Source organism: Chanodichthys erythropterus, chromosome 5, assembly GCF_024489055.1.
Source record: "Chanodichthys erythropterus isolate Z2021 chromosome 5, ASM2448905v1, whole genome shotgun sequence".
NCBI classification, from domain to species: Eukaryota; Metazoa; Chordata; class Actinopteri; order Cypriniformes; family Xenocyprididae; genus Chanodichthys; species Chanodichthys erythropterus.
The window spans coordinates 1,460,716-1,479,337 of NC_090225.1; the positions used below are offsets into that span (position 1 = coordinate 1,460,716).

An 18,622-nucleotide genomic window follows, 5' to 3' on the forward strand; every position below is an offset into this window, starting at 1 on the left:
TTTAAACCTCATTGACTGACAGCAGTGGATATTTACAAGCTGAAATTAACTTTACTAAAGCCAAAGAAGGTAATTAAAACAAGTTCTGTTCATCAGGTTAGCTGATTTTGTGTCTGTCTTTAGACTTTCATTCTTTTCCTTACTGATTGATCTAACCAATCATAAAGCTCTTTCTTTTTCTTCTACATGTGTGTAATACACTTTACTGTGCTGTTTTTCCACTTTCATCAACCTTTATTTCTTAACACATAAAAACCCCTGTACACAGTAAAATCCCCAGAGTTAAATCAACTCATCTCAGAGTACATTTGGTCCCTCTAAATAGTGTTAAAGTAACACTGAAGCAGAGTTAATGAGATAATTAAGCAATTAATTAAGTGATGATTGAACATTAATGATGAACACCTGCTGTTAACAAGCAGAATCACTGAAGAAAAGAGAAACACAGTGATTCTGCTTGTTAACAGCAGGTGTTCATCATTAATGTTCAATCATCACTTAATTAATTGCTTAATTATCTCATTAACTCTGCTTCAGTGTTATTTCAACATTATGTCGAGAGGGACCAAATGTACTCTAAGTTTTATTTTTGCTGTGTACGTTTCATGTTTGGCCATTACTGTATTCTTGAATCATATGTGAAGTGTGTAATTTTTGTGAAAGAGTTTCTTTCTTCTGTTCAACACAAAAGTCGGCCTGTAGTCAACAATTCTATCCCTTAAAACTCATCTTTGATCACCAAAATTACCTCCTTTGAAAAAAATCTTAATGCCTTAAAATAGCTTGAATGTAAATCTACACCATAGACTGTAAAAAAAAAAAATATGGGCGTAGGTTTCTGAAGAGCATTTTTGAAGCCTGAAGTGGGCGGAGCTGGTCATCGCCATCTTGGCAGCGAGTGTCACTCCTGGATAACTGAAAATGGGCAAAGAGGCGGGTCGTGGGTGGAGCTAAGGTGCCTGGTTGCTGAAACCACGCCCACTTAGCGCAATGTGATCAAGTTAGCTCAGGTTTAGGAGCTATCTATCTTAGATACTATCTAAAATATTAATAAAGATAACAAATTATACATAATTTTAAAGGTTTTGGGCCCTATTTTAGCGATCTAAACGCAAAGTGTAAAGCGCACGGCGCAGGTGCACTCAGGGCGTGTCCAAATCCACTTTTGCTATTTTAAAGACGGAAAAACGGTCCGTGCGCCGGGGCGCATTTTTGAAATGGGTTGTCCCTATTCTCTTAATGAGTAATGGGTGTAACGTTCAATAAACCAATCAGAGTGTCATCTCCCATTCCCTTTAAGAGCGAGATGCACTCGCGCCATGGCGGATTGCTATTTACATGGTGGAATTTGTTGGCGGAAAAGCTGAACGCTTTTCAAGCGAAGAAACCGATCTGCTCGTGCGCAAAGTTAAACGTTTAGTTAGAAAGTAAACAAAGTTACATTTTTATATTTATGTAGCCTACACAATAATATTCTTTTACACTGTAATCCTTTTGTTTTTAATATTTGGCATGTTTATGTGATGCGCATCCCTGTGTGTAATAAGCAAAGTCGACGCGCCCAGAGGTGCAGTTGCCACTGACTTTAGACTTTAGACCAGGTTTGAGTTGGTCTATGGCGCAGTCTATTTTCAGCTCCTTAAAATAGAAATGCGCCGGCAATGCGGCTGAACACACCTCTTTTTTAGACCAGCACACCCATGGGCGCACTAACTGGCGCAAATGCATTTACTAATTTAAGGACGTGCCGCTGAACGGGAAAACGCAAACGGCGCCGGACGCAAACTAGCAAACACACTTGCGTCGCATTGCGCCGGGTGTATTATAGGGCCCTTACTGTCAATCTGCGGTGTCTGTTTTATAATATAGATGCTCCAGCAACAGTAATATTGTAATTTGTGTCGGGTGTGCAAAAGACAACATGCAAAATCAAAACGGGACTTCATTTGTAATGAAATATCGATCACTGGAAAAACATCCAACAGCACTTTTTGTCCACAAAAGCATTAAATCCATGAAATATTGATATATTATCCATTGTTTGCATCATATTTCTTCTAAACGATCTGCTCTCCATCATCGTTCTTCAAGAAATTATGCAATCTGAGCAGCGTTTATGCTGCAAAACTGATTGGACTCTCTCGACCATTAACCACACAGCAAGACATATTGTTTGATAATTGTATGAAATAATCCCGAAAAAGCACAAACACGGCAGAGATGCCAAGTTCAGCGGCTGGAATTAGCTGAGGCGACCGACAGCAGACAACGGCTAGTAGTGACAGAAGCGGCAATCCACCTGTCACTCAAGTGGCCACGCCCTTAATTATGCAAAACTTTAAGGCTTAAAATAATTTAAACGGATGAGTTTTAAAAAAATTCACCCTCCTCACAGTTGTCATGAAGGGCAAAATTAGCTATATAGACCAAAACCACTTTTTGTACCAGGCTGTAAACATGTTTTTTTCTGCTGTAAAGTTGGGCATTTTAACATGGGATTGACTCCCTTTTGGAGCCTGTCTCTAGCGGCCAGTCGATTAATTGCAGATTAAGTCACTTCCGTGTTGGATTTCAAGAGAGGTTATTGCTTGCTCTACACCCTTGCTTCATTTATTATATGCGGATCTATGAATATGCTAATTAGCCCCGCCTCCAATCACTCGCACAAGCTCAGAGATCCGCTCAGTCAACTTACTGAGGTAAATGCTGCACAACGCTATCGCTTTTACACATAACGTTAATTAATACGATTAGCCTTTTGCTTGGCTAAGTTATCAAACAGCTAATTGTGTTGCTAAAGTTCATCATAACGTCATAAGATACATCTATACTGCTAAATCTACGCGATTTTTCATATCAGCAGAAAAATATACTGGGATAACCTGACTCCCTGTTTCTGATCGGTCATAGTTAATCATATGCTAAACTCCGCCCCCACATTGACGTGATTGGTTACATGGTAGTTTGTGATGTCAGAAACACCAGCGATCAGGGTTTGAGAATGTGGTTCACTGCAGTTTTAAGCAGAAAATACTCAGCAATGATGAATTTCACACATGGTTCGTCTTAAAGCATATTAAAAACACCGGACAGACATATAAACGATATTAAAAACTTGATTTTCACCACAGGGAGATGTTGGTAATCAAACAGTTGACGGAAGTCATTGACGTCTTTAGTAGGAAAATAAATACTATGGATGTTAACATTCCTTAAAATATCTTCTTGTGTGTTCAACAGAAGACAGAAACTCATACAGGTTTGGAACAACATGAGAGGGAGTGAATGATGACAGGATTTTCATTTTTCTATAGTTATTAACTTAATTTCACTTCCATATGAGCGTGACTTTCCACTGCACTTTCCATCATTTTTGCGCCATCCCAACATCAAAACCCGGGCCGCCTCTGAGAACAACTCTATCATTCAGCTTTAGCAATATGGAAAACATTCTTTCCTCTTTAAGTCTAAACATTCATACAGCCTCTTCAGAACTCGTAGGGTGAGATCAGAAGGTGGACCCGTGCCAGGTGTTTGGCTTGGAAGGTGCGGTCGGCGTACTCGGACATCTCCACCTCCACGCTGAGCTCCTGTGGGCCTCGCATGGGCTGGACGAGGATCAGCTCTCCGGTCTGACGGTCCGAGCGCTGCATCACGAACATGCTCCGGGCGTCACCTCCGCCTGCGATGCCAAAGCGGAGGCTGTCCGGACCCGGCCGACCCGGAGCGGTTGCGGTGGCCATGCGGAACAGGGTGGCCGGGGTGCGCAGGTTGGACGGCAGAGACAGGTAGTGGTAAGAAATGGTCTTTGCTGCAAGCGGACAGGAGCGGCTCTCCATCGGACAGGGATTCCTTTCACACTGGCTGCGGTGGAGGGCAGAACACTTCACCTCATTAATCTTGTTTGAAATACTACAGATCTGTTCCAGAACCTGCTTTAGTGAGAACTGTACTAGCGAATATCTCATTTCACATTTTTAAGATGAAAAGTAAACCACATTTTAATATTTATATACTAATAATGATGAAAGACAAGTGATTTTATAATGAAATACAGTATTTGTGATTTATGTTGCTTGCAAAATAATCTGTCAAAATATATGTGCACTTTTAAATATGAAATCCCATTTCCACCACATAAGAAAATAAATCGTGCTTTAGTAAATCATAATTATGACAGAAATATTGACTTTTAGTTTTCAACTCATAATTCTGAGAAAAAACATGACATACTTAGTCATTGAGATAAAACTGAAATTGACAAAGTCAAAATTATTAGATAAAAAGTCAAAATTGGAATAATTACACCATAAAGACAAAATTATTACAAAACTGTCTGACTGTCAAAATTGTGACTTTTATCTCATGATTATAATTGAGATAAAAATTGAAATGCTAATTTTTATTTTTTTCAGTCTCATTGATGTCATAATTCTAAATTTTTCCTCATAATTATGACTTTATCTCATTATTATAACTTCGTATGTCATAATTATGATAAAATTGAAATATTAATTTTATTTTTGTCTCATAATTGATTATAATTTCAACTATTGATCATAATTGTAACTTTTCCTCATAATTATGACTTGGTATGTTATAATTTAAACTTTTATCTCATTATGACTTTATATGTCATAGTTATAGTTATGAGATAAAAATAGAAATGTAAATTTTTATTTTTGTCTCATAACTGACATCATCATTTTAACTTTTTCCTCATAATTATGACTTTTTATCTCATTATTATGACTTAGTATGTCAAAATTATAATTATGAGATAAAAATCAAAATGTTCATTTTATTTTGTCTCATTATTGATGTAATGATTTTAACTTTCTCCTCATAATTATGACTTTTTATCTCATTATTATGACTTAGTAATAGTATGACATAAATTTGACTTTTTATGTACTTTTCCTGAGAATATCGACTTTTTAATCTTATACGGAGCCCCAAAGGGGACATGGTGGTGGAAAAAAATATGAGATGGGAGGATAATATGTTGGTGCTTTGGCGTTCTCTCGCAAATGTTTTGTGTTCCCTCGCAAAAACAAAAAAGTTTATCAGGGGAACGCAAACATTTTGTGAATGAACGCAAAACATTTGCAAGAGAACGCAAAAGCATGGACAAATAATTTTTCCTCCCATCTCATATTTTTTTTTTTTTCACTATGTCCCTTTAAGGCCTCTGTATAATTATAATTTATGCATAATTGTTTTCTTATGTGACAAAAATAGAATGGAAATGGGAAAAAAACCTTCATGCTTTCAGATGGTGTAGTTACCAGTATCCACCAGCAGAGGCGAACTAGATCACGCTAAACCCTGCCTTTTTGAAAAAAATACTTCCAGTACCTGCTTAAAAGGTAGGCAGACCTATACCAGCAATCATCTGCTTGATATAGAGTTTCTTTTCAGTATTGATATATTAAAGATGGACAACATCTTAACATGAACTATGCCACAGTTATGACTGCAGATATTTCTGGTGCTGTTACTGAATAGCATGCATGCCTAAAAGCTTCAAGGTTTAGTGACTCACAGATCACAAAGGGCCCATTCACAGCTTAAAAAAAACATCTTACATAATAAACAAGCATAAAAGTGTCATGCAAGAAAAACAAATGATTGTAACCCACTTAAATTACACTTGCCACCGCAAGTGGCGAGTGATTTAGAGGAGGCATTAGTGGCCCCCAGTGCTGTGAGGGACTCCAGGAGTGTTTGCTATGGAAACACAAGCTCCCGTTTGGAACTAATTAATATTAACACTACAAATTACCATAAAATCATTCAATCTGAGGTGTAGCATAAAGATTACATAATAAAAATGTTGCATGTACTAAAACTCTCCGTCATTTATTTATTTTGCCAAACGACTGTAATTTTCTTCAAATCTGTGCCAGTTATCGAGGGTTTGGGGTAAGCGAGTCCACAACAGCGTTGGCACCTTCGCTCTGTTCTTATGCATCATCATCATTGTTCCGCGTTCTTATTGGTTGCTGAAAAATGGGGGATTTAACGTGCAGGGAAAGCTGTCCGCGAATTGCTGTTGCTGCCAGATCTCCATCATTGAAAATCACATTGTATTTGATACAAAACTAACTAGACTAAATCAAATGAAAAAGGGTATAACACTTTATTTTAAGGTGACATAGTTACACGTTACTGCATGTACTTACTATAGTAATAATATTGATTCCTTGGCTCGAAACCGTTCAATTGCAACATATGTCGCCATTTTCCGTCATGAAAATGTTCCTGCCAATTTCATTTTCCAAAAAACATACTTTTTTGAGCTCATCTTAGGCCGTTGTTCCAATTTTCACGAAAATTTAACTAGATCATCTTCAGACCATGGCGACGAAAAGTTATGGAATTCAAGTCGATTCGTCAAACCGTTTTCAAATAAATTGCGAACAAATTTTACGTAGAGCTTGCGAAAATAGACGTAAGGATGTATCTCTTCAATGCTTTATCATATTCAGACCAAACTTGGTCCATGTCATCACAAGCATGACCTGAGGAAATATGCAAGGTTTTGGCACAGCGCCACCTACTGGTCCGGAGATATGACAAATAGTTATTTTTGCTTATAACTTCTGAACGGTTTATCCAAAAAATCATGAAAAAAGGGCTATCGTTAGATTCAGGGTGGCATGCCGAGTCGAATGATATCCAATTTTCACATATCTGCAATTTTGAATTTTGTAGTAAAATTTTATGAACAGATTAGTGTATCGTTACGAAACTCAGTATGGACCATCAGCACGATGTCCTGAAGCAATCTGAGAAGTTTCAAACCAGCATCACCTAGTGGTAAAATCAAATATTATAACTTTGGGTGTGGTGAACTTATTTTCCCTTGTCGAGTCCAACGATACCAAACATGCTAGGTTTTGCTTTAAGGTTTGTGCGTGGTGATTTAGCGTTAAAACAACTTTCGCCAATATCTTCAAAACCGAGATGAAACCACTGTAGGAAATTCGGAAACATAGATCGTTGGCTATACGCTAATGGCCAAATGTCAAAATATTGATAGTTAGTGGCAAAAAAATGCTAACAAAGTTGTCCATTGGTCATTTTTTATGTACTCATAGATATAAATGTCTATAACTCCAAAACAAAATGAGATATTTTCACCAAATTTGACATTGACCATGACCAATTAAATCATTATTATTGACTGTATTTATGATTTTTCATCTATTTTGCCTAAAATGATCTTAACCTACTCTGAGGACACATAAAAAAAAATGGTGGGATTATGCCTCTTGGTGGCGCTATAGTAGAACAAAACATGAAATTGCCATTAACTAAAATAGAGTATTTTGATATAAAATGCTATACTTTACGAACGCATTAGTGTACCACCGTATGTGCCATTAGCACCATGCCCTGAAGGTACTCAAAACGTTTTGAGACAGCGCCACCTTGTGGTCAAAAGTTATAATTTCTTTAAAAGCATACTTTTTCTAACTCCTTCAAGACTGTTGGTCCAATTTTTACCAAAATCGAATTGTATCATCTTCAGACTGTGTTGGCAAAAAGTTATAAATTTCGTGTCGATAGACAAAGCCGTTTTCGTATACCACAGCAACGAAGTTGAGGCATGATGCCAAAATGACTCATGAGGCTGTATCTCTGCAATGCTTTGACATATTGACACCAAACTTTGCGAGTGTCATTTGTCTCCTCACTCTGACCATACCACAAAAACCAGTTAAACCAGTAAATCTTTATTAATGACTGTATTTATGATTTTTGATCTATTTTTGATCTCAATAGGTCTTTAATTGCTCATTGTTGCAGTTGGTCTGTTGCTCCCAGCCAAGTTGGCATGATTTGTTATGCCTTCTTTGTGCTTGGCCCCCGTAATTGCTGCTTGCAGCTATATTGTTAAACTTATTTTTTAATTCTTAATTAAAAAATACTTCTGTCATACAATAAAATCGACACCTGCCATGGTTTCTTATTTATCATCTCTGATATAGATCCGTGTCTTTGAGTGTGTCCTGAGCCAATACGCCACTTTAAAGAAGTCACCGCTCACCACTGGTTCCACTTGAGTTAGTATGCTTCAAAGTAGGCAGTGACAGTCAGGCAGCTCACTAGGTTGCTTTAGTGTGTGCATATGCTCACTCACAAAGGTGACGTCTTGACGTAGCTGACGTTGCCGTGCGAGCGCGGACACTCGGGGTTAACACACTGGAAACCTCCTCCGGTGTTGATACAGGTGGTGCCACGGCTACAGTTGTGCTGTTGTGTAAGACATTCATCCACATCTGGAGCACCCGGAGGGAAGGGAGACATTAGATTCAGAGAGGAATAATAGAGTGAAAGAGAGAAGAATTGAGGAAAATAGTGAGTTGGAAATGTTGGCTACATGCGGGACTGCAGGTTTGGACTGTAAATTTGATTTGCGTACAGTTCTGTGATCGCAGACTGTTCCTGGCAGGATTTCTGAGTGAAATCATCTTGTAACACAGCGTCACCCGTGTTGAAATACTAAAGCTACACGCCACTTGATATACATGATCCTTTCAATGACTTGTCTGGATTACAAAGAATCCTGAAAAAATCTGAAGCAGCACAACTGTTTTCAACATTGATAATAATCAGAAATTTTTTTTTTTTTTTTGAGCATCAAATCAGCATATTAGAATTATTTCTGAAGGATCATGTGACACTGAATGGAGCTTTGATCACAGGAATAAATTACATTTCATGTAGATTTTTTTATTTATATCTTCACATAGAAATCGAAAAGTTATTTTAAATTGTAATAATATTTCACAATATTACTTTTTTCTGTATTTTTATCACATAAATGCAGCTTTGGTGAGCAAAAAAGTGAATATTATAGTATATAGTGAATATTATAGAATGTTATAGTGAATATTATTTGTGTATATATATATAAGGGATAAGGGTCATTCTACAGAATAAGTCAGAGTTGAAAATAATGTAGTTTTCCACAAATTTTTTATGTATACAAATTGTATAATATCCAATGTAAGGCAGTTAATTCTCATATTGTATTTCCAGAAAGCTTTGGAATATTTTTCCTCTCCCCAAATTTGTCACTACCGAAACACAATAATAAATAATTAAATAAGAAGAATCACATTGACCTATTAAGATTATGTTTACATCTACCTTGTTAATACATTTTTTGCTTTTTTTTTTCACAGGTAAATCAATAATAATTACAATTTTAACAATATTTCAAGTGTAATTTATGAAATTTGTTGTATTTTGAATCCAATCATAAAGTTTATCACACTGATTTCAAAGTGAAGGATTCTTTAGTTTGAACCAAACACTATAATAACATCTTAGTTGATCATTCAGCTTTATCTTTGACAAAACATCCCATGTTTCGGTCGTGACAGTAATGTGTTGGTAGTGACACATCACATGACACAATTTAACTCACATACTAAAACATTAAAATACTACTGATTCGCAACTGTACTAAAATTGTGTTTATTTCCCCCAAATAAATGATTCTATGTTCCTTTTGTCACTACCGAAACAATGATGTCACTACCGAAACTTTACGTCATGTTTCGGTAGTGACAATTTTAGATATTTTTGAGCCGCTCAAAGATGATAATCAGCACATGGTTATCTAACAGAGTTCTGAACAGTTGTACACACATAAAAACTAAATTTAATCAAATAACACCCAAAAAAGGTTTGCTTAATTGCAGAAAAAAGGTGTTTGTAGTGACGTTCCTTAAAGCTCCACACAGATTTTCAGGCTTCTGAACACATTTAACTCTGCTGTTAATCTGCTGTGAAAGAGGAGTATTTCCTGATCAGAAATGTAGAAGTGTGTTAAAATCAGTCTCAAACACACACTGTTTCGGTAGTGACAAAAAAGTAAGAAAACTTAAAATTTCATGATTTACAAAAAAATATATAAAATACATTTTTTTAAAAAAGATCTTTTTAAAAACAATGATGGAAAAAATTGCAAAAATTATGTCAATATTTGGGGTTAGGGTTCGGGACAGCCACTTTCCAATTGAAAGTACCCAATAAATGATGATTTTATATATATTAATCTTACTGATATTTTAAATATTATTGTGGGATTCAATAGATAATAGAAGGATTTTCATTATTTTTTGTAAATATTTGAGTACAAACTCCTGTTATCAAACCAATGTTTTTGCTGGACAATGAAACGCTATGTTAGAAATATATTATGTTATATAAACCATCATTTATATAACATAAATTTGCACTAAATAAAATCCAAAATTGACTATTGAAGACAACTGCTTTATTCACTATTAAGTTGATATTTATATATATGATATTTTTAGCAGTGACACTGCTTCTGAAAAGTAGTTATTTATTCTTATTTATTTTCTCACTGCCGACACACTCTAAAAAATGCTGGGTTAAAAACAACCCAAGTTGGGTTGAAAATGGACAAACCCAGCAATTGGGTTGTTTTAACCCAGCGGTTGGGTTAAATGTTTGCCCAACCTGCTGGGTATTTTTATTTAACTCAACTGTTGTTTAAAAATGACTGTATTGCTTAATTAAAATTAACCCAAAGTATGTTGGAAATGAACATTTATTAATGTTCAATGAATAATTATTAAACAATAAACATTTATTAAATTGCTTATTAATACATTTATATTAATAAACTATTAAATGTATATTAATAAAATATTAAAGCTTATTAATAAACATTCACCTTTTGTCTATTATTGTTGTCTCTAATTGCATCTGGTTTTTAATTTCCCAACTATTTTGGGTTCATTTTAAGCTAGCCATATAGCAATTTTTAAATAACAGTTGGTTTAAATAAAACTACCCAGCAGGTTGGGCAAACATTTAACCCAACCACTGGGTTAAAATAACCCAATCGCTGGGTTTGTCCATTTTCAACCCAACTTGGGTTGTTTTTAACCCAGCGTTTTTTAGAGTGCACAGACCCAAGAGCTGAAATCGTTTGCAGGATTGATTCATATCAAGCCACTGGAAGACCAGCCAGAAGAAGTCCCTCACCTTTGCTCTCCAAACGTTCATCAACCCACCAGCCAAAAACTCAAACGATTTCCCTCCACATCCTCACTATTTGTCTTCATCTAGCTTCATTTACCCCTGGAGGTCTTTGTGAGGTGTCCAAATGACTTTTACAGAGTATGTCCTGCCTGTTGCATTTTCAGATTCAGATTCAAATAGAGAACACACACCGGTTTGGAACGACATGTGGGTGAGTAAATAATGACAGAATGTTTCTGTTTCCTTTGGTCCTGTGGTGACATCAGGCTGTAAAACACTTCTAATCTGAACTGTTACTTTGAAGTGCATGTTTAAAACAACTCGCTCACCCTCACAGCTTCTTCCATCAGCGAGCAGCTTGTATCCGGTGGGACAGGAGCAGTGGTACGATCCCGGGACGTTTACACAGGCATGGCCACACAGAGGCCCTCCACGGTCAGCCTTATACACCTCACATTCATTCACATCTGGGCACATGAACACATCATAACTCAACATGTGATTAAAGGTGTGGATTTGACAGAAAGGGAACCAGACAATAAATAAATAAAATGCTACAGGCACAGCTTATGGAAAATGTGCTTTTTTTACTTCTATGATTGCAGAAAAATATATATGTTTTTATTGAACATTGATGGAGCAGCAAATTTTGTGGGAAAATAAATCATAAAAGCGGTTTGTTTTGTTTAAAAATAATACAAATGTATGAAGTGGCACATTTCGGGGTAAAATGCTCACAGATATTATAATAATATTTTCAAAGCAATAGTAAAAAAAAAAAAAAAGATTTATTTTCATTCAATAAATATACAGTCATTAAAATGTTCTTTTTAAAAATACATGAATAAAAATTATTCTGAAAGCTATCCGGTAATAATTTAATTTTGCTTTACGGTAGTAGCAATGTGATAAAATATACTTTATGATATGATATGATTGAAATTATATATTTTAAATATGCTGGTTTCATTATAAATTATATGGTGATTATCTATAAGGTGGACACCAAAATGAATAAATAATATCGACCATCTGAATCAAACCATTTCATGTCAACAAATGGAAAATCAACCCAATGTTTAATATCAGGTCAGTTATTGTGTAAAAAGCACTTTTTACTTTACACTTACATTTTTGATTTAAATACCTAGAACAAAACTGAAAATCATTAACAAGACCTTTTCTCATCAATATATTCAGTTATTTTATCGAAAGGTGTGGTGAGTTTGAGAACAAAACCAAATACACAAACTCTTGATAAAAAAGCTGATACATTAAATCATAAAAATCTGAAATTAAAATAAATAATTTTGAAATAAAAACAATCAAAATAAAAAACTTAGTAAACAGGTTATTGTATTTGTTTACCTGCATGTCACGTGACCATTAATCAACATTAGAAATCTCAGGGGGACAAATAATATGGGGTTCAGCTGACAAAAAAATCTAGCATTAATTAGAAAGTTGCTATCATGATTTAACATGTTATTACCATTTTCTAACATTAATTAACATGTTGCTAGCATGATTTAACATGCTATTATCATTTTGTAGCATTGATTAGCATGTTGCTAGCATGATTTGCTATTAATTTCTAGCATTGATTAGCAAGTTGCTAACATGTTTTAGCATGTTGCTAGCATTATTTGCTATTATTTTCTAGCATTGATTAACAAGTTGCTAGCATGTTTTAGCATGTTACTAGCATGATTTGCTATTATTTTCTAGCATTGATTAGCAAGTTGCTAGCATTTTTTAACATGTTACTAGCATTATTTAACATGTTGTTATCATTTTCTAACAATAATTAGCATGTTGCTATCATGTTTTAGCACGTTGATAAAATTATTTACCATGTTATTATTTTCTAGCATTAATTAGCAAGTTGCTATCATGTTTTAACATGTTATTATCATTTTCTAGCATTGATTAGCATGTTGCTAGCATGATTTGCTATTATTTTCTAGCATTGATTAGCAAGTTGCAAGCATATTTTATCATGTTACTAACACGATTTGCTATTATTTTCTAGCATTGATTAGCAAGTTGCTAGCATATTTTAACATGTTTGCTAACATTATTTAACATGTTATTATCATTTTCTAGCATTAATTAGCAAGTTGCTAGCATTTTTTAACATGTTATTAACATGGTAATCAATGCTAGAAAATAATAGCAAATCAAGTTTGCTAGCATATTTTAACATGTTACTAACATGATTTGTTATTATTTTCTAGCATTGATTAACGATTTGCTAGCATGTTTTAGCATGTTACTAGCATGATTTGCTATTATTTTCTAGCATTGATTAGCAAATGGCTAGCATATTTTAACATGTTGCTAGCATGATATAACATGTTATTATGATTTTCTAGCATTAATTAGCAATTTGCTAGCATGTTTTAGCATGTTGCTAGCATTATTTGCTATTATTTTCTAGCATTGATTACCAATTTGCTAGCATGTTTTAGCATGTTACTAGCATGTTTTAGCATGTTACTAGCATGATTTGCTATCATTTTCTAGCATTGATTAGCATGTTGATAGCATGATTTTCTATTATTTTCTAGCATTGATTAACAAGTTGCTAGCATATTTGAACATGTTACTAGCATGATTTGCTATTATTTTCTAGCATTGATTAGCAATTTGCTAGCATATTTTAACATGTTGCTAGCATGATTTAACATGTTATTATAATTTTCTAACATTGATTAGCATGTTTCTAGCATGATTTGCTATTATTTTCTAGCATTGATTAGCAAATTACTAGCATGTTTTAGCATTTTACTAGCATGATTTACTATTATTTTGTAGCATTGATTAGCAAGTTGCTAGCATTTTTTAACATGTTACTAGCATTATTTAACATGTTATCATTTTCTAACAATAATTGGCATGTTGCTATCATGTTTTAGCATGTTGATAAAATTATTTACCATGTTATTATTTTCTAGCATTAATTAGCAAGTTGCCATCATGTTTTAACATGTTATTATCATTTTCTAGCATTGATTAGCATGTTGCTAGCATGATTTGCTATTATTTTCTAGCATTGATTAGCAAGTTGCAAGCATATTTTAACATGTTACTAACACGATTTGCTATTATTTTCTAGCATTGATTAGCAATTTGCTAGCATATTTTAACATGTTTGCTAACATTATTTAACATGTTATTATCATTTTCTAGCATTAATTAGCAAGTTGCTAGCATTTTTTAACATGTTATTAACATGATTTGCTATTATTTTCTAGCATTGATTACCAAGTTTGCTAGCATGTTTTAGCATGTTACTAGCATGATTTGCTATTATTTTCTAGCATTGATTAGCAAATGGCTAGCATATTTTAACATGTTGCTAGCATGATTTAACATGTTATTATGATTTTCTAGCATTAATTAGCAATTTGCTAGCATGTTTTAGCATGTTGCTAGCATTATTTGCTATTATTTTCTAGCATTGATTACCAATTTGCTAGCATGTTTTAGCATGTTACTAGCATGTTTTAGCATGTTAATAGCATGATTTGCTATTATTTTCTAACATTGATTAGCAAATGGTTAGCATATTTTAACATGTTGATAGCATTATTTAACATGTTATCATTTTCTAGCATTGATTAGCATGTTGATAGCATGATTTGCTATTATTTTCTAGCATTGATTAGCAATTTGCTAGCATATTTTAACATGTTGCTAGCATGATTTAACATGTTATTATCATTTTCTAACATTGATTAGCATGTTTCTAGCATGATTTGCTATTATTTTCTAGCATTGATTAGCAAGTTTGCTAGCATGTTTTAGCATGTTACTAGCATGATTTGCTATTATTTTCTAGCATTGATTAGCAAGTTGCGAACACGTTTCTGGTTTTGAGCTAGTTTTGAGTAGCAACTGGCTGGGATTTGTTGTGACAACCTGGCAACCCTGAAGAGAGTGACAATCCTTGTATGTGGAAGTTTGATGCTATGAATCTTGGACCTACCCTGACAGATGCTGTTGTCGGAGGTGCCGCTCATGTGGAAGCCAGCGTCACAGCTGCAGTGCTGGGCTCGGTCAACTTTCGCACAGCGAGGCTTGCGGCTGAAGGCCGGGTCATTCATGACACTCCACTCCGGAGGGGCTGAGACCGAGAGAGAGAGGGGGAGGAAATGGAAAAGAGAAGGTTTAACCTCCCACGAACACACAGAACCGCATATAAGGCAATGAAGACAAACATTCACATGCATGCTTTCATTTATGGACCGGAACACAGCTTAAAGGTGAAGTGTGTAATTACTGCTACAGGTCCATTTGAAATAGAAAAACTATTTTTTTATTTTTACATTTTCTGAGGAAAATGTGAGTTTTGCACATACAAAAGTCGCCACCTAGTGGGCAATGTTGGGGGTAAACTGTGCATTATGTAATTAGATTACTTTTTTGATGTAATGAGTAAAGTAGATACATTTCACATTAATATTTGAGTTACTTTTGAAAAAAAAGTAATGCACAATTTCTTGTTTAATGAATCTGCTTAAACATTCTTCTAAACTATTTTTCTCTTCTCCAGTTATGTAGTCACAGTTCATGCGTGCACGGGAACAGATAAATAGTTCAAGAGTAACAAAATTACTTTTGACTTTCAATAGAAAGAGTTGTACAGAAGGTAACATAACATATGTAATGTTAAGAGAACTTTTATATGGCATACATGGCTCAGACCCCCCCCCCCCCCATCTGTCAATGACACATATATAGAATAGATTAAAGAAAGACAGACCTGTCTGCGTCTGGTATTGACAGTGACTCCCGCTCCAGTTGTGTGGACAGGTGCACTTGTACTGGTTAAGAGCCTCCACACAGGTGCCGCCGTTCTGACACGGGTTACTGGAGCACACGCTCACATCTGTGTGAAAGACAACAGCCTTATGCTGAGGAACAGGTCACCAGGTCGTCACCTTTATTTCTAGAATAGAAATTGTTTTAAAGCTGCTTAATGCAGTTATGAGAATGGGTAAATATACTCGTATGAAAATAATTTCACAATGCAAAAAAAGTTGACTTTGGGGTAAAATACAGGTGCTGGTCATATAATTAGAATATCGTGAAAACGTTCATTTTTTTATTGTAAATTATTTAAAAAAATGAAACTTTCATTTATACTAGATTTCCTACATGTAAAGTAAAACATTTCAAAAGTTTTTTTTTTTTTTTTTTTTTTTTTAATTTGTTGATTAGAGCTAATGAAAGTCCAAAATCCAGTATCTCAAAATATGAGAATATTTACATTTGAGTTTAATTAAATGAGCATCCCTACAGTATAAATTCCAGGTATCTCTTGTTCTTTGAAACCACACTAATGGGGAAGACTGCTGACTTGGCAGTGGTCCAGGAGACAATCATTGACACCCTCCACAAAGAGAGTAAGTCACAGAAGGTCATTACTGAATGTGGTGGCTGTTTACAGAGTGATGTATCAAAGCATATTGAATGCAAAGTTGACTAGAAGGAAGAAATTGGGTAGGCAAAGGTGCATAAGCAACAGGCATGACCACAAGCTTGAGAATACTGTCAAGTAAAGCCAATTCAGACACTTGGGAGAGCTTCACAATGAGTCGAATGAAGCCGGAGTCAGCGCATCAAGAGCCACCACACTCTGACATCCTCAGTAAAAGGAGTACCAAGCCACTTCTGAAACAGAAACAACGTCAGAAGCATCTTACCTGGGCTAAGGAGAAAAATAACTGGACAGTGAACAGTGGTCGAAAGTCCTCTTTTAAAAAAAGTAAATTTTGCATTTCATGTTGAAATCATGGTCCCAGAGTGTGAAGGAAGACTGGAGAGGGACAGAATCCAAGCTGCTTGAAGTCAAGTGTGACGTTTCTGAAGTTAGTAATTATTTGGGGGGCCGTGACGTCTGCTGATGTTAGTCCATAGTGTTTTATCAAGTGCAAAGTCAATGCAGCCATCTTCCAGGAGATTTTGGAGCACTTTATGCTTCCATCTGCTCACAAGCTTTATGGAGATGCTGATTTCCTTTTCCAGCAGGACTTCAGCACCTGCCCACAGTGCAAAAACCACTTCCAAGTGGTTTGCTGACCATGATATTACGTTGTTTTATTGGCCAGCCAACATGCCTGACCCCTGAATCTATGGGATATTTTCAACAGAAAGATGAGAAACAGTCGATCCAACAATATACAGATGATCTGAAGGCTCAATAGTGCCTCAGCAGTGCCACAGGCTGATCACTTCCATGCCACACTTCACTGATGTTGTAATTTTTGCTAGGAGCAAGTCATTTGCTGTATTATGTGCTGCCGACCAAGTGTTGAGTGTACAAATGAACATACTTTAAAGAGCTTGAACTTTTCTGTTTTGAAAATCCATTTTATGATTGATCTTAGGAAATATTCTAAAATTTTGAGATACTGGATTTTGGACTTTCATGAGCTGTACGCTCTAATCATCAAAAAAAAAAAAAAAAAAAAAAAAAACCTTTTGAAATGTTTTACTTTACATGTAGGGAATCTAGAATATATGAAAGTTTCATTTTTCATTTTTATTTTTTTTTTATTTTAACTTTTTCACGATATTCTAATTATATGACCAGCACCTGTACATCCCAAACATTTTTGGTTTCATGAGAATTATCCTGAATGGCCGTGTTTTGTAAAGCCACTCAATCTGGAATAATGTCTTTTATCATGGATTTGCACTCCTAATTAAGGCAGAATGAAAGAAATACTTGAAATGTCCCAGATTCTTATCTCCGTGTCTGTACAGAACTGAGGATTATGTGTCCATGGAAAACACCTGAATTGTTGAAGGAATTGAACGAGCCCACATTCTTCCCTGTTTCCTGTACAGAATGGCACAGTAAAATGAAACCGATCTCCTGGAATGTTAACAACGGAGTGGCGAAACGGTCAGAGGAGGGAGAGTTGAGCGTCCCATTTAACCTGCGGTTCGCTCACATGGCGTCTGTCACATTCACCCTGTTTGCATCCCTAATCGTAAACGGTTGAGAGGTCGGTTAGGTTTACAACGCTTCTGTGCCACACAACATCTGTCCACAGCAGCTGCGGGCGGCAGACTTCCATCTGCTCTAGATGGGAATTTACTGCCGTTGCTGTAAATATCAGTGATGGACAGTGAGAGCAAGCTTGTGAAGCATTAACACATGTTCACCAAAGATGAGGAGATTGAGCTACACATGCTAGAGCAGAGATCCCTGAAGAGCTGATGCAATGATGCTTGAAACCACTTTCTTTTGATATGATCTGTGGTTATTTCTAATAAAAGAGTATTGATGTAATGCTGCGGTCAAGAATCTGGTTTAGATGATTTCAAAAATTCTTTTCATTCTTTTCTTTTCAAAGTCTTGCACTTTCAGGACTTAAAAGAAGATGTGAAGCAGTGTTTATATAATTTATATTTATATAATATATTATTAATTCAGTTTTAATTTTTAGTCATTTTGTTATAGTATGTGCCAGTCACCGTGATTTTGCAAAGTAAGACATTTTTGTTGATCCTGGAACAACATATCAATCAATCAATCAATCAGATATGAGGGACAAGTTTAATGTTTATGTAA

At 35.2% G+C, this 18,622-nt stretch overlaps 1 protein-coding gene across 1 annotated transcript in view; it reads right to left on the minus strand.

The window, feature by feature from the left end:
• Positions 1-584: 584 nt before the first annotated feature.
• The window catches only part of LOC137020296 (fibulin-7), a 35,480-nt gene continuing 17,442 nt past the window's right edge, over positions 585-18,622 (minus strand). The window contains exons 4-8 of the mRNA XM_067385605.1: positions 15,803-15,928; positions 15,026-15,163; positions 11,364-11,501; positions 8,150-8,288; positions 585-3,864 (exon numbers count right to left, since the gene is read on the minus strand). Of these exons, the coding sequence (XP_067241706.1) occupies positions 3,489-3,864; positions 8,150-8,288; positions 11,364-11,501; positions 15,026-15,163; positions 15,803-15,928 (917 nt within the window). The 3' untranslated portion in view covers positions 585-3,488. The remainder of the gene's footprint in view (positions 3,865-8,149; positions 8,289-11,363; positions 11,502-15,025; positions 15,164-15,802; positions 15,929-18,622) is intronic.